At 58.6% G+C, this 15,761-nt stretch overlaps 1 protein-coding gene across 5 annotated transcripts in view; it reads left to right on the top strand.

Annotated features, from left to right (window-relative positions):
- Nucleotides 1-13,420, top strand: part of C24H3orf20 (chromosome 24 C3orf20 homolog) — a 51,556-nt gene extending 38,136 nt beyond the window's left edge. For 3 of the 5 annotated variants that reach the window (XM_043886699.1, XM_043886698.1, XM_043886697.1), the window contains 5 exons: nt 1,413-1,716; nt 3,758-3,865; nt 4,903-5,045; nt 11,558-11,692; nt 12,312-13,420. In XM_043886699.1, coding sequence (XP_043742634.1) covers nt 1,413-1,716; nt 3,758-3,865; nt 4,903-5,045; nt 11,558-11,692; nt 12,312-12,408 — 787 coding nt within the window. In that variant the 3' untranslated portion in view covers nt 12,409-13,420. Of the gene's footprint in view, nt 1-1,412; nt 1,717-3,757; nt 3,866-4,902; nt 5,046-7,168; nt 8,456-11,557; nt 11,693-12,311 lie in introns of those variants that run through there. The other 2 variants (XM_043886700.1, XM_043886701.1) reach the window with 2 other exon arrangements.
- The last annotated feature ends 2,341 nt before the right edge of the window (nt 13,421-15,761 follow it).

Genomic DNA, 15,761 nt, shown 5'->3' with positions numbered 1-15,761 from the left:
GTGAAGATGGGAAGCCACTGAAGGGTTTCGAAGAGAGAAGTGACATGGTGTGACTTGGTTGTTAAAAATTTTTTTTAATTACAGTGTAATAGATTAATGGGCTTCCCTGGTGGCTCAGTGGTGAAGAATCCACCTGCCAGTGGAGGAGACAAGGATTCAATCTCTGGGTCAGGAAGATCCCCTGGAGGAGGAAATGTAACCCACTCCAGTATTCTTGCCTGGGAAATCCCATGGTCCGAGGAGTCTGGCGGGCTATAGTCCATGCAGTCACAAAGAGGCGGATACAACCTGGTGACTAAATACAACAACAACCTAGTTGATTAATAACATTTCAGGCATACAACAAAGTACACACACACCTTTTCAGGTTATTTTCCTGAAATGATATTACAGAATTACAGGTTATTACCAAATATTGAGTAGAGTTCCCTGTGCTATAGAATAGGTCCTTGTTGTTTATCTTTTTATGGACCTTTTGTATATACGTGCATGTGCAGTTGCTCTTTGTAACCCCATGAACTCTAACCCACCGGGCGCCTCTGTGCATGGAATTTTCCAGGCAAGAATACTGGAGTAGGTTGCCATTTCCTCCTCCAGGGAATCTTCCCAGCCCAGGGATCGAACCCATGAATCTGCATTGACAGGCAGATTCTTTACCACTGGGCCACCTGGGAAACCCCATTTTATGTACAGTAGTGTGTATACGTTCATCCCAAGCTCCTAATTTATCCCTCAACACTCTTTTCCCCTTTGGTAATCATAAGTTGTCTATGTTTGGGTGTGACTTGGTTAGGAAGTGAAGTGAAATTCACTCAGTTCGTGTCCAACTCTTTGCGACCCCATGGACTGTAACACAGTCCTTGGAATTCTCCAGGCCAGAGTACTGGAGTGGGTGGCCTTTCCCTTCTCCAGGGGATCTTCCCAACCCAGGGATCGAACAGGCTCCCACCCGTTGCAGGTGGATTCTTTACCAGCTGAGCCACCTGGTTATAACAGGATAATTGAACAGCCAGGCAAGAGCAGTTGAAGGTTTAGATGTGTTACTAGAAGTGCAGGCGGGAAAGTGATCGGATCCTCGATTTGTTTTGAAGGTAGAGTGGACAGGCTTGCTGATAGACTGGATGGGACATGAGATGTGTGAGAAAGAAAGGCGTTCAGGACGATTCCAGAGTCTGTTGGATGAATGAATTCCCTTGTGAATACTGCCTTGCACCAGAGGAAACTGAGGCACAGAGAGGTTTGGGGGCCCCTTGAAGGCACAGTTGCACATTGGTGGCGGAGGCCAGGCTAGAAGTGCCTGGATCTCGACTCCAGCTCTGTGGTCACGTGGCCTTTGTCCACCTGGATCTGGGATTGGGCTGCTGGAACCTGCGCCCCGCCCGCTGAGTGCCACTGTTTGTTCTTCCTGGCAGAGGGAAGGCCAGAGAGGTTCGCAGCCCCACCAGGTGGGCGGCCTCACTCTCCGACTGCCCCCTGGTGCTGCGGAAGCTCATTAGCAAAGAGGACATCCAGGCCGGCTGCAAGTGTATGGTGAAGGTGCCCCTGGTGTCCGACGTGGAGCTGGAGCGCTTCCTGTCCGCGCCCCGAGACCCCAGCCAGGTGCTGGTGTTCGGGATCGTGTCAGGCCGGAACCCCACCAAGTCGGGGCAGCTCCAGTGGCTGCTGGACACGCTCTACAGCCACCGGCAGCAGGGCCGCGCCTCTCCCTGCATCCAGGTGAGTCCCGGGCCGGCCCAGGAGGCGGGTGGAGGGGAGACCCCCGCCTGGGGCTGGGACGGGCTGGGCCTCTGACTGAGCGCCCGGGGGCCCTGTTCCATCGCCTTTCTCCTGGGCCTTCGCAGACACTCTTCCTACTCTCTCCCACTCATCCTCCTGTCCCCGAGGAATGTCGCCACTCGAGGTGGGGGCCTGTTCTGACCTTGAGACCCATCAGGGTGCTGCCGTTTTCTCCCAGACCACAAGCTGCACATGGTGGTCACGCACTAGACTGAGTATTGAGAGGAGCTGCGCTCGCCATGAGGCCCTCAGGGCTCTGGCCTATTCGTGGCCGAGCACCCTAGTGTGGGTCCTGTGCCCAGGGGGGCACTCATGGCGGCCCCAGCGAGGGCCGTGAGAGGACAGGGCCTGTAGGATCCCAGAACAGGGCCGCCTGCCTCAGGGTCAGCCCACGTCTCCCAGGAAGAGAGGCTCTTGCTGGTGGGTGGGTGTTCCCAGCAGAGGCAGCGGCCTGTGCGAAGGTGGGTGGGGAGTGGCTGCTCCAGATTCCAGCTCACTGTGCTTGAAGTCCGAGGGGTCAGTCAGTCCGGGGTGCGTGGAATCCACCCGGTCCCCTTGCTGCAGAGTTGTTCCCAAGCCTTAGCCGTTCCCGGCAGGGTTGGCACACTCCACGGTGTGGCCCCGTCCTCAGACCATGAGGAGCGGAGGGCCCAGGTGTGGGCACGTGTGGGCACGAGAGCTCCGTGTCCTCCTGCTGACTGCCTGCAGAGCCTCGGTGCCCTGTGGCCTCTCAGACCCGTTGCGTGGCCCTGTCTTCCAGCTGCAACCCTGAGTGCTGAATTTCCACGTGTGCCCTGGGCATGCCCCCTCCAGCCCTCTTCCCCAGGGTGCCACCTCCCTGACCCCTGAGTGTCCCCCCTCGGGTCTGCATGCCAGCCAGGGCCCAGGGCTTGGCAATGGAACCTTTCTGATCGGGTGCCAGAAGACTTCCTATGGGGCTCATACATCAAAGCCATGTGTGTTTTCTGGAGCCAGTTCCAGTTTCATTAGATTCATTAGATGCAGCATTATTACTGCATCTGCCCGTGTATGGATGTCATCCCTGGCCATGTGGGAGATTAGCGTTGACTTTAGTTTATCTCAGGGCCATTTGCTGCTCACGAATAATTGTCTGGAGGAACAGGAAGGCGCGGCGGCCCAGCATGGGCAGTGTGAATGGCACAGGTCTGGCCTGAGGTGACTGAAGCAGTGCAGGGGCGAGCGGCGGGGTCTGAGGGCAGAGGACGGGCCTGGGAGTGGCGTTGGGTCTCACGGTGACTCTGGTTCCACCGTTCTGGGGTCTTCAGTTAAGGCAGAAATGTTCCCTGATGTTCTCCTGCTCTGATAACTGGAACCCTGGGTGCAGAGTTTCACATTTTAAACTGAAAGGGCAGACAGGACAGCTAGGGGCACCTGGAGCAAAAGACAGATAAAATCAGAAGATGTCACATCACACAGTAGTCATATCACTGGATCTGTAGCATCAAGGAGGAGAGGAGAGAGACCAGCTTTACTCTGGACTGACCAGGCTGTACCCAGAAGTATATGTCCAGTTCAGGTTCTGGCTGGATTAGGTGACTGGGGGTGTTCAGAGGGACAGCCAGCCAGTTTGGATAGAGCAGGGAGGAGTCCTGGAAAGGGGGACCCCTGGGAATAGGACTCACCTGCAGATCTCTGCAGGGCTTCTCCCATAAAGGGGAGAAACAAATCCTGCAGACCCCAGGAGGCTGGCTCATGGATGTCACGTGGTGTAAACAGTCATCTTTGCGATAACCTTCACCAGTAGAGGGCCCTGAATGGACCGAAGACATCCTCTGGGGATGGTCAAGGGAGGGGTCAAGGGACGGTTGCACAGCAGGGGCTGAAGGGGCCTTGGGCAGGAGTTGGGGGGGCTGTGGTGCGGGGCTCGGGGCTCAGGGGAGCCCGACCTGGCTGAGAACATGGGAATCTCAGTGCGTCTCCTTGGCGTGGGGGCGACAGGCACTCCTTTCTCTCTCGGCAGTGCCAGCATGACCCCTACCGCCTGCTGCGCTATGACCTGGACGGGCCGCTGCAGAGGGACCCGCCTCTGCTGGTGAAGAAGTACGCTGTGATGCAGGGCATGATTCTGGTGAGCCAGGGCCCAGGGGCCCCCGCCGCCCGCTGCCCGCCACCCTGGCCTCTGCAGCCGCTGCCCTCGCAGAATCGCAGGCGTAGGGGCCAGGCCGAGGCCCAGAGAGGAGCACAGACCGAGGGGCCCCCAGCACATGAGCTGGGGCTGCAGCCGGGACCCTCGTCCCCCGAGCCCGGCCTTCCACCCCAGGCTGACCCCACGTGTCCCCCATCCCAGGAGGCTGAAGGGGCAGGGGATGCTTCACCGGGAGAAACAAATCCTCTTCACCTGTTTACTTTTAAGTACTGTTTATCTAAATACAGGATATCGTGTAAGCATGTATATTTGTTGTAGAGATTTTGGAAAATGCCGTTTAGAAAAAGAATCACTGTATCATCTCCCCCAGGTGGCCTCATTGTTCCCACTGGGCGCCTGGAGGCACCAATGCTTTGGGAAGCCCTGGGGCACACCCTGCTCACATTTTGGTATCTGGCCTGTCCAAGAATGTTCTGACTTTGAGATCCTGCTTTTTAATTATGGTTTTTATCTGCAGCATAAGAATCTCTCTATTTCTCTACTCGTGTTCCTTCGGTTGAATGTTTCTGTATTTCCTTGTTGGCTTGGGCCGTAACAAACAGGCATCCTTGCACAGAAACCTCAGACAGGCCTCTCAGGTTGAGACTGACACACACAGGGTAGGGGTTCAGAGAGCAGTAGGAGGAACTACGCTTTCTGCCCGCGGGGCCCCCGTCCGAGCCGGTCAGTGACCTCTGAGAAGAAAGACACTTTCCTGCCCCAGGGCTCTGGGAAGGGGCATTTCAGCCGGTCAGGGCTGCAGGGAGCAAAGGCTGGGACGCTGAGGCCGCCCTCTGACCCAGAAGTCTGGCTAGGGGACAGGCTCGGCCACACTCACTGGGGTACTTGGGCGAGAGCACGCCCTTCCCTGGAGCCACCAAAGGGAGGCTCGGATCCGGGAAGAGGCTCTGAGAGCCAGCAGCCCGTCCTGAGATTTAGTGCTGAGGGCAGCTCGCACTGTTTCCTTCTCGTGTCAACAGATGTTCGCTGGGGGAAAGCTACTTTTTGGGGGCTGTGTTTTGAACGGCTATGGCTTCAGCAGGCAGAATCTGCTAAAACAGATCTTCCAGGCTCGACAGAACTGCAAGATGGGCTACTTCCTGCCTGAGAACTACAAATTCAGGTAACACGTGAAGCGTGTGGGGTGAGGGCTGGGCACAGGGCAGGGCGGCTGGAAGGAGGGGCTGGCGCTGTGGGAGGCGCCTGGGCCCCGCCTGGCGCGGGAGGGGCAAACAAAGCTAGGTCTGTCGGTGGCAAAGGCACGCGCCTGGTCCAGGGATGGAGCCTGGGGTTTATGACGCTGCTGACGACGGTACTGGGAGCCTGCACGGATTCTAGAGTGCTTGGGCAGCACCTGCCTGAGAAGCATTGCCTGCCCGCCGTCACGGGCCTGCCTGTGATTGCGCCCCACTGCGCTGAGTCCAGCAGCCCGCTCCTCCCACCAGGCCCTCAGTTTCCTAGGAGTCCTGACGCCAGTGTCACCCCAGGGCGCTGAGTTTGGGCTTTGTCAGAATGTCTGCCTGACCCTAAAGAGGTCTGGGGAGAAATTCACTCCTGGAGGGACGTGGAGGTCAGGCCGTGACCCCAGAATCCTGGAATGCTTAGTGGGGAAGTCAGGAACTGGAGGAGCCTGTGGAAGGGCAGACGCTGACGGTGTGGAGAGGAAAGTCGTGGCTGAAACTCAAAGCAGGGGGCTTGGAGGTCCTTGGAGACCAGCTCATCAGCAATCTGGGGAGAAGGGAAGATGGAGGCAGTGGGGCAGCGAGGTCTAAGTAAGAAATACACTGAGACAGAAGGAGGAGGGGAGACATGGCCGGAGGGGCCAAACGGAAGATGAGCCAAGGTCACAGGCGGAGGCACTTTCAGAAACATTCAGAAGAAGGCTGGCCCTCCACTGAGGGGTGTTCGAGCTGCCAAAGACCGTTAAACAAGGTGTAGCCATCCTCAAAAGGATGAGCTACGAAGGGAAAATGCAGCATCTGCCTGAGATAGAAAGGGGCGGGGGAGGCAGGAGAAAGACCACCTCTATGTGTGATCTGGGCCAAGCGCTTAGGCTCTCTCGGCCTCTGCTTATGTGTCTGTAAAGTCCGAAGGTGAGAGGGAGCACACTGCTCACCGACCTGGACGGTGGGAGTCAGATGCTCACCAGCATTTCCTGAGAGGCTGCAAGCGACAGTTCTCAGTGCTCTTGTTATTACTAAAATGAGTTCAAGGTTCCTGCTTTGTTATGTTCAAGGGCTCTGAAGGGCATCAATGCTGTGTTTACAACATTTTTTGAGAAATGATGGGAAAAGAAGAATCACACACGTGTGTGCTCATGTGTGTGTTCTCACACACACCCCCACTCCCACCCGACACCCCCCCACACACACGCACACAGTCCAGGTTCTTGAAATTGGAATGGGGCAGATCCCTGAAAATATTGTAAACCAGTAGGACGCCTCCTAATTCTCGAAAGGCCTATTAACATTGACAGCTTTAAAGCACTCAGGGGAAAAAGGGAATGTAATCTCTACCAGAAGATGTTGCCATAACAACAGTTCCTACTGTCTGTATCTGCGAAACAAATCACCCCAGCTTAGTTGTGTGAAGCCAGAGAATCATTTGTTATTGTCTCTGACTGGGCTCAACCCGGTGGTTCTTGCCTGGGGTCTCTCGTGTCTTGCAGTCAGACCTTGACTGGGGCTGGGGTCCTCTCAGAGGCTGACTGTGACAGAGTCTAAGACTGGGGTGCCCAGGGCATGGTCAGTGAGGGGGTGCTGCAGGGCTCCCGGGAAGGCCCCAGACTCCTACAGCCCTGGGGGGCAGGGCCGCCTGGGGCCGGAGGCCCAGGCAGTGGGTGGGAAGTGGCTGCAGGTCTTGGTGTGTGTGAGGCCATCGGAGGGCTGCGAGCCCTGCCGCACAAGCCCTGGACCCCTGCTTTCTTGTCTTCACATCCTCTGCTCAGGGCCAGCACTTGGGAAGTGTCTGTTGCATGAAGACCGAGGGCTGATTTTGTCCCAGGGCGTCAGAGGCTGGGTCAGAGCAAGAAGAGGCTGGCACGCAGGGTGTCTGCTGATCACCGGCCACCTCTGCACGCCTGCAGTGGTGGGAGAGCCCTCTCTCCAGAGGCCACCCCCTTTGCAGCCTGAAAGTCAGGCCACTCGGTCAGTTTCTAATCAGCGGCTGCTTGCCCAGCCTTGCGCTTGGCCCTGGGGATTTGGAGGTGGACAAGACCTGGTCTACACTACCGTCGCTGCTCTGCAGGGCTGGAAACTGCCGTGAGAGGGAGTGAAGAGCACTGAGCATTGGAGAAAGCACCCGATTCCCTTCGGGACGCCCACCGGTAAACAACAAACAAGCAGGAAACAGCAAGTGTCGGTGAGGATGGAGAGACGTTGGAGCCCTGGTGCAGGGTGCAGCCGTGTGGAAACCAGTCTGGAGGTGCTTAAAACAGACATAGAATCACCGTACAACCCAGCAGGTCTACTTCTGGGTATGCAACTAAAACAGCTGGAGGTGTCTCAAAGAGAGATTTGCACACCCTGTTTGTAGCTCACTGTTCCCAGTATCCAAGAAATGGAAGCATCCCAAGGCCCATCGATGAATGAGTGGATGAAGAAAGCGTGGTCTGTCTGCACAGTGGAGTATATTCAGCCTTAAAAAGGAAGGAAATTCTGACACCTGCTGCAACATGGATGAACTGGGCGGCTTATTTCTTTGTGAAGTGAGCCAGACACACGGCAAATCCTCTACGACTGCACTTTCGTGAGGCCCCTACAGCGGTCAGGTCCATAGAGGCAGAGGGTAGAGCGGTGACTGCCAGGGGCTGGGGGACAGGGAGGTTTGTTTAACGGGGACAGGTTCACCTTTGCAGGATGAAAATGTTCAAGAGATCTATTGCCCAGCAATGTGAACGTACGTCCTGCTGCACATCACACTATTGAACTGTACACTGAACTGTCAAGGTGATAAATTTTACGTTACACACTTTTTACCAGTTTTAAAAGAGGGGAATGGAGATGCTCAGTGGGTGCTTGCCGCAGTGGGGAAGAAAGGGCGTGTTTTCCTCGGCTCGTGGGCTCCTGGGGGCGAGGGCTGGTTTGGTCTCAAAGCCCCCCCTTTCCACTCCAGTAGTACCAGGCCCCGTTCTCCCTCCGGCCACAGGATCGTCCCCTCCCTGCCCCACCGACCGGTCCACATCAGTCCCGCAGCCCGCACTCACAGGGTGAGCCTGCCTTCCCTCAGGTCTCCTGGGTGCTCCGTGCCGCGGCTCCTTCCTCCCATACAGGCCCCCCAGGAGGGAGCCCCCCCGAACCCCTCTGCGCAGCCAGCCAGGCTGAGTGGAGGCAGAGAAGGAGAGGCACGCTGCGGGCATGGCCCCAGCTGTCGTCTCTGACCCCCCGGACAGGGCCACCTACGCACGGCCCGGTGAAGGCTCCTGGCCCAGCACACAGAGCCCCAGCTGGGAGCCAGGGCCAGCCTGGAGACCAGAGACACGCGGCCGAGAGTGAGCCTCCATCCCCGGCAGCCTTGCGCTCAGCACGCGTCCGCGCCGGCCCAGCCCGCTCCTCACCCCCGCAGCTCTGGCACGCTGCGGCTCTGGGGTGGGGCTCAGGCAGTGGCACAGAGGGCTTGGCGAGCGAGGGGCCCCCACCGCGGGAGGGCTCAGCGCCGGGGGACAGCATCTGGGTCAGAGGACAGCTGGAAGGACGCAGGGTGGCGTCCTGGGGAGGTGGCGCCTCGTGAGTCTGAGCTGCTGCCCTCTGGGTGTTTGGCAGCTGCTCTTCCTGCCGCCCTCACGGGGCTCGGGGAGGCCTCCTTGTGGCCACAGCAGGCTGCGCCTCTGGCAGGCCCTGCGATGGGTGCCCGTGAGCAGAGGCGCGCTGGGCTGCAGAGGCGGCCCGGGCCGGGCGGTGCCACAGCCCGGGGCAGGAAGGACCCCCTCCCCCAGGAGAGAGCAGTGAGGTCCTCCTGGAAACACCTAGAGGCTCCGGGTGCCGGGTGCTCACCCCCGCCCTGGAGTGGCGGTAGGGAGTGAAGGAGGCAGGGCCACCAGATTCCCAGACCGCGGGTGCCGCTGGCAGCCAGGGGCGGCAGTGGTCTGAGCAGGAGGGTAGCCCAGGCAGCTTTGAGGGCAAGGCCGCAGCAGGTGGAGCCCTTGATGGGCCCCAGGCGCTAAGGTCTCCTCAAGGTGGGGTCCGTGGCTGGGGGCAGTGGAGGGCTCGGGGGGGGGGGGCGCCTCCCTGTCAGGGTCACCCCACTCTTGTCGTGAATCCTCCCCTGGTCACCCCTCACCCAGGGTCCTTCCTGCTCTGCCTGACTCCGCCTCTCCACTTGGTCCCGCTTTGAGTTCCTCAGACATGATAAGCCACGGCCCCTCCCGGGCACAGGGCCAGGTTGGATGGCGAGGGGACCCCGCCATGTGTCCAGTGCAGGAAGTCTCAGGAGATGCGCCCACTGGGGTCTGCTTTCCTGCCACCTCTGTCTGTGGTGGTTTAGTTGCTAAACTTGTCTGACTCTGCAACTCCATGGACTGTAGCCCGCCAGGCTCCTCTATCCATGGGATTCTCCAGATAAGAATACTGGAGTGGGTTGCCATTTACTTCTCCAGGGAGTCTTCCTGACCCAGGGATCGAACCCAGGTCTCTTGCATCGCAGGCAGATTCTTTACTGCCTGAGCCACCGGGGAAGCCCTGCTGCCACCTGGATTCAGAGGGCGTGGGGCCAGGGAGGCAGCCCGGCCCACAGACCCAGATCCACTCGCCGCTGTCGTGGCTGCTGCCACCTGGGCCTGCCCGCAGGCCCTGGCGGGGCGGCGGGGAGAGGCCAGTGAAGCTGCGGCTCCGGCCCAGCCGCTGGGCGACGTGTCCGGGAGGTGAGCCCCCTACAGAGGCCTGACTGGCGAGGAGCCCCTCCCACAGCCGCTCCATTGGCATAGGGGAGGCAGGCAAGTGCCGGGAGAGGCGGGGCCGGGCAGCGCCCCACACATGGCATCAGGCAGCCACCTGCCCGCTGCCGGCAGGGAGGAGAGCCCGCGCTCCCAGGACCGTCTCGGAGCAGGGAGGCGAGAAAACGAGAAGCTCTGGGAGGGGATGTGCTCTGCGATGGCATCGTGCTTGGTAAACTGCGTCTGCCCAGTAGAACTGCCGAGCCCACCTAAGCTGTCGTGGGCCCGGTCAGCCCGGGAGCGCTGTGCACAGTGAGGTGAGATCTAAGAGGCCAAGGCCTTTCCCAGGCGTTGCCTGCCCCACCAGCCACGGGGGCCGTGCACGCTGATGTGCCCCGTGGACTCCAGAGCGCCCTGTAACCCCGCGTGCCCTCTGCCCGGACACCAAGACGGCCTTGGGCTGGGAGCTGGGACAGTGCTCCACAAACTGTAAGGCGCCCGGCACCCTGTGAAGCTCTCTGTCAACCACAAGACACTCGCAAATGCCAGCACCGCTTCTCAGCTGACCAGCTCTCTGTGAAGAGTGCGTTTCAGACAGGGAGCACAGTGCAGTGAGCGCCCAGGGACTCCTCGCCAGGCTCTGTAAACTGTAGTGTTCCGTGTAGACTGAAGCAGAGGCTTTGTAAACTCTGAAGTGCCACTGTCCATGAGGGGAAGCGCTTCCCGGCTTGCCGCTTGACAGCGTGCCTACGTCGGAAGAGGTGGAGGGGCCCCAGTGGTGGACGGAGGGGCAGCTGGCAGCGGGCAGGGCCCAGTGTCAGGAGCCTCTCCCTCTCAGCTGTGCCCCCAGGCTCCATCCAAGGAGGGCGCCGTGAAGGGCCGGCCCAGTGCCGGGGAGAAGCCCGCCCCCGCCAGGCCCTCCGCTGATGCTGTCAGGAGGGAGGGCCCCCTCCGTTCACGCTGCCATCTGCCCTCGGCCCCGGGGAGCCCACCAGGAAGCCGCCTCTGCAGGCCGGGCTCCCCAAGGAGAGTGCTCGTCGTCCGTGATGGCTGCAGAGCCTCGAGGTGCGCTGAGGGGTGAGCCCTGACCAGGTGCCGAGCGTGTCTCGGGGCCGGAGTCCAGACAGAGGTGCGGCCACCGCACTCTCTCCGCGGGCGCCAGGGACGGGTCTGTTCATGCCCCCCTCCCACTCCTGGGGGCTCCCGGGCCGGGCAGCATGGCTGTCCTCACGAGGCGTCCCCCGGGCGTGTCTGCGTCCACACTCCCCCCTTGGTGAGGACCCCAGGTAGACGAGAGGTCACACTGCTCTGGTGTGAGTCCGTCTCCACTCATTTCCAAATGAAGTCACGTTCTGGGGGTCCCAGCAGTTGGGACTCCAACCTGAGGATCAGGGGGACGCAGTCAACCCTTAACCCGGTGCACGGGTCCAACTTGCTGGGCCTCCGTGCCTCTGTCCTCTGCTTGCCCTGCGGAGCCCCCTCGGCCGACTTTTCCAGTGGTCAGCACTGGGCCGACCGATGTGGTGGACACAGGGCTAAGGGCAGGTCCAGCTGTAAAGAGAAGCCAGGGCAGCTGAGCTCCAGGGAGTCTCGGGTCCCAGGGGGTCCTCCCTCCATCCACCTCGGGAGGAGAAGCTCCAGCGCCCATTTTTCTCGGAACCGGAACCTTGACGGGTTGGCGCCGAGCCAGGGCGGCTGGCCCAGGCCCCCTCTCCCCGCGCTGTGCCTCCACTGAGCGCTCCCTCCCCTCCCTGCCTCCCCTGCAGCGTTTTAGCCTCCGTCCAGGGCCTGGAAGACCCCACCTCAGCCAAGAAAGCGGTCTCGGGGGACGTCCAAGGAAGCCTCTCCTCGTTGGCCTTGGGGGACAAATTGGAGGAGCCCTCCACCGAAGCCGAGAGGAAGTAGGTGGCCACCCCGGACTGGGGCTCAGGGACCCCCCTGTGGTTGGCAGAATGGGTGTGGCTTGCGAAAGGGCTCCCGGCTCCACCGCAGGCCGCAGGGGCCACGTGGGGCCAAGTGGCCTCGGGCAGGTCACTGCCCCCCGGGCGTGGGTCCTCCAGGAATCCCGACTGGCCCTTTTTATCAGCACGACGTCCAGCTGGCCCTGAGGCGGCTCCTTGGCGCTGCCGGCAGTGGTCTGGGTGGTGGAGATGGAGGCCTTTGGTAGACTTCTCGGCGAAGCCCCACGGCCCAGGCCCATTGCTCTGAGACTGCCTGCTGCCTCCTGGCAAGAAACATCCTAGGCCTTCAAGACCCAGTGCGCTGGCCGTGGTAACGGTGAAGCAAGTCATGTTCTGCATGAAAACCGCTTATTTCTCATGAAGACAGAAAAGCCAAACTGAGCATGCAGGAAGGTCACAGGTGTCATCAGGACCCCCGATCGGAGCAACACCCAGGGGCCTCAGCTGCGAGGCGGCGGGGCCCGCCCTCCCCGGCTCAGGCCAGGGAGGTCTGGATGCCGGCAGACCAGCCCACTCCACCCGTCTCCCAGCGCCTGCTTCTCTCTGCTTTGGTTTCTAGAATGATCCAGCCTGATTTGGATCTGCGTGCTCTCAACAAAGCCTGGAAGAGCAATAAGAAGACAGCCACCTGGAAGAAGCAGGCCTCCAAGAAGTGATGCCACCCCCTCAGCCACCTAGAGCGTGGCCTGGACGCAGCCCCTCCCACGCCCCTCCCGGACCCCCGCCCTGCCTCTCCAGCCTCCCACCCCTTCTCTGAACTCAGCCTAATAAACGAGCATGCTGCCAGCATCCGGGTGCGGCCGTGGGACGCACTGGCTCCTACGAAGCTGGAGGCCCTGACAGCCCTTTCCAGGCCAAGGCCTTAGAGATACAGTGCCTCCCACCCAGAGCTTCCTCTGTGGCCAGTGCAATCAGCCCAGTGGCCTCCCAGGGAAACGAAGGTCTCCAAGGGGCCGAACCGATGACACGTGAATCCCAGGGAGGTCTCGGGTGGGACTAAGCTTTGCTTAGTGTGGGGCCAAGTGGCCTTTGCTGGGTGGGGAAGGGCCCAGGTTCTGGCCCAGGTGGAAAACAGGGTGAGAGGAAGAAGAGGGAGCAGAGAGAGAGAGAGAAAGCCAGGCGGGTGGGAGAAGAGACCGGACGGGAGCACCCAAGAAGGCAGCGTGGGTGGGGGGAGGAGAGAAACGAGGCATGAGGCAGGCTGAGGGGCGGGGGCAGGGGAGGGGCCTGGGGGGAGGTGGCAGGGCAGTGACGGGCGTACCCTGGGGCCTCTGGCGGCCCTGGGACAGCCAGAGCCCCGTGGCCTCCACGTGCGGGCGTCCCGTGAGCCCAGCCCCGTGCCCTTTGATGGATTGGATGCCCCTCCCCTGAGCTCAGAGATGGCAGTGCCCTCTGCGGTTCCGATTCCTTCCCGGTGGTCCCCGAGTGGGGCCAACGGCACATCAGCTGTGGGTCCACTTGTCACAGGCTCTCGAGAGCCACTCCCCAGCAGGGCGAGGACCCCCGAGGCTCTGCCTTGTTCTGCAAGCCCAGAAGAGACCTCAGGCCCTGGCCCGTGATGAGCTCTACATGTAACTCCTCATGCTCCCTCTGTGAATAGATGCTGTTTATGTTCAATTCTTTGACGTTTAATTTTTATCCTTTGTATCATTCAAAGGCTTTTTTTGAATTATACATTTGTTCTGCTAAAAATGGATTTGAAATGATTTTCTGTGTTCTTAAGCCTGCATCCTCTGACCTTAAGGGCCTGATAGTTGTCAGGGGTCCCGGGCATCTCACCGCTCCCCCATCCCCCCCTCCTGAGCACAAGGACACAGGAGGACCGGAAGGCACGGGGAAGCACCGTCAACCCCTGTCCTGGCACAGAGGCACCCTCCTGCCTCCCAGGCGGAACTCTGGTGAAGGTGTAATGGAGACGTCGGCTCACCACGTAACCTCCACCGCAGATCTGCCTGCGGGGCCTGCGTGCTCAGCTGTGCGCTTCAGGGCTGCGTGCCCAGGAGACACACACCTGTCTGTAAAGGGTGGCCCTGGACCCCACGCGGGGTGCTGGCCATGCCAAAATGGGGCCAAAAGTGAGCTGGCGTGAGCAGGCGTGCCTTCCGCTGGTGGAATGGGTAACTTGCCTCTGGTAACTCAACTAGGAAGAGGTGTGGAGACAGGAATTGAATACAGAAAGTTAGAACCTTTTTTGAATTTAACCTGTTAATAAGGGGATTGTCCAGACATTCAAAGAATGTCCAGTGCTACCCAATCCAGCCGTCTCCTGGGAGGAGCCAGGAAAGGGGAAGCCCCCTTTCTCCGTGGAAACACCAGGAGAGGGGGCTACGGCGTCATGCCCACAGCAGTGCCGTCCACAAACCAGGTGTGGTGGGAAGGTGTGAGACTCTCTGAGGAAGTCGTAGCTCTCGTGTGACTAGAATAGAAGGTATTTTCTTCAGGCTTCCTCAGAGAGTCCAGCTGAATGTGAGCTGCTGATCTAAACTCTAAAAATGCCAGCCAAAGTGAGTGACGACATATACTGAACACCGAAACAGCCAAGACTCTGGATACTGGAAGTGTCGGGCAATATAAAGTGAATACATGTCAATGTTTAAATAAACAGAAGGATCTGAAAATGTATGCAAGGACCAAGATATTATGAAACAGAAAGAGATGGGGGCTTCCAGCACCGGTGGTCCAGTGGTGACTTTGGATACTGGAAGTGCCGGGCAATGTAAAGTGAATACATGTCAACGTTTAAATAAACAGAAGGATCTGAAAATGTATGCAAGGACCAAGATATTATGAAACAGAAAGAGACGGGGGCTTCCAGCACCGGTGGTCCCATGGTTAAGAACCCGCCTTGCAGTGCTAGGGGTACCGGTTGGATCCCTGCTCTGGGAAGATCCCACGTGGCTCGGAGCAGCCCGGCCCGTGCACAGCTGCTGTGCCAGACCTGCAGAGCCCGATCTCCTCGAGAGAGGCCCCCGCAGTGAGAAGCCTGCGCACTGCAGCAAAGAATAGCCCCTGCTCGCCACGGCTAAAGAGAGCCCGTGTGCAGTGGCAAAGACCCACCACAGCCAAAAGATAAAAATAGATAAGTCTTTTCTTAAAAAGTAAAAAAAAAAGAGAGAGATGGACTGATTTTTGCCTCCAGACACGGCGCCCCCCCAACCCCAGCTCTCTGCCAAAGATGCCTTCTGGATCATGGTCCAGGGAAGGAGAATTCAGGCACAGTGCGCCAGTATTGCCGAACTGAGGAGAGAGATGAGAGTTTGGGCAGACAGCGGGGACTGAAATTTGGGTGCAGACTTATCAAAGGGAGCTAGCCATGCAGAGAGGGCTCTAGAAGTCTGCACAGAGGTTTCCTTGAATCGCTACAGAATGCTAAACTGCACACGCTGAGGGCGTGGCTTCATGAAGCCAGATAAAGAACTCCAGGATGGGGAACACATGTACACCCGTGGCTGATTCATGTCAATGTATGGCAAAAAACACTACCATACTGTAACATAATTAGCCTCCAATTAAAATAAGCAAATTAATTTAAAAAAAAAAGAAGAAGAACTCCAGGGCGCTGTGAACCGAGGAGTGGGAGATTCTCAATCAGAAGACCTGGAGACCCCAGAAAAGCCAGGCCGTCGGAATGGGAATAAACTAGTCTTAGAAACAACCCATGTCGAAACTATAGGGACAGAAAAAATAGGTAAGTGGTTGTCTGGGGGGAGGGGGAAGGGGATGACAACAAAGGACATGAGGGTATTTCGGAAGGGGGCAGTGATGGAATTACTTTATATCTTGATGATGGCAGAGGTTCCCTGACTGTATGCATTTGTCAGAACTCATGCAAGTGTATACCGCAAACAGTGATTTTTTTTTTTGCTATATATAAATTGCACCTTAATTTTAGAATTATAAGAAAACAAGCCTTGAAAGGATCAAGGTTCACGTGGATGAACCTCAAAATAATTATGTCAAACCCAAAAAGCCACATATTGTATGGATCCACATACACTAAATATACGCA

This window comes from Cervus elaphus, chromosome 24, assembly GCF_910594005.1.
Source record: "Cervus elaphus chromosome 24, mCerEla1.1, whole genome shotgun sequence".
NCBI classification, from domain to species: Eukaryota; Metazoa; Chordata; class Mammalia; order Artiodactyla; family Cervidae; genus Cervus; species Cervus elaphus.
This window is presented reverse-complemented; position numbering and strand designations above follow the sequence as displayed.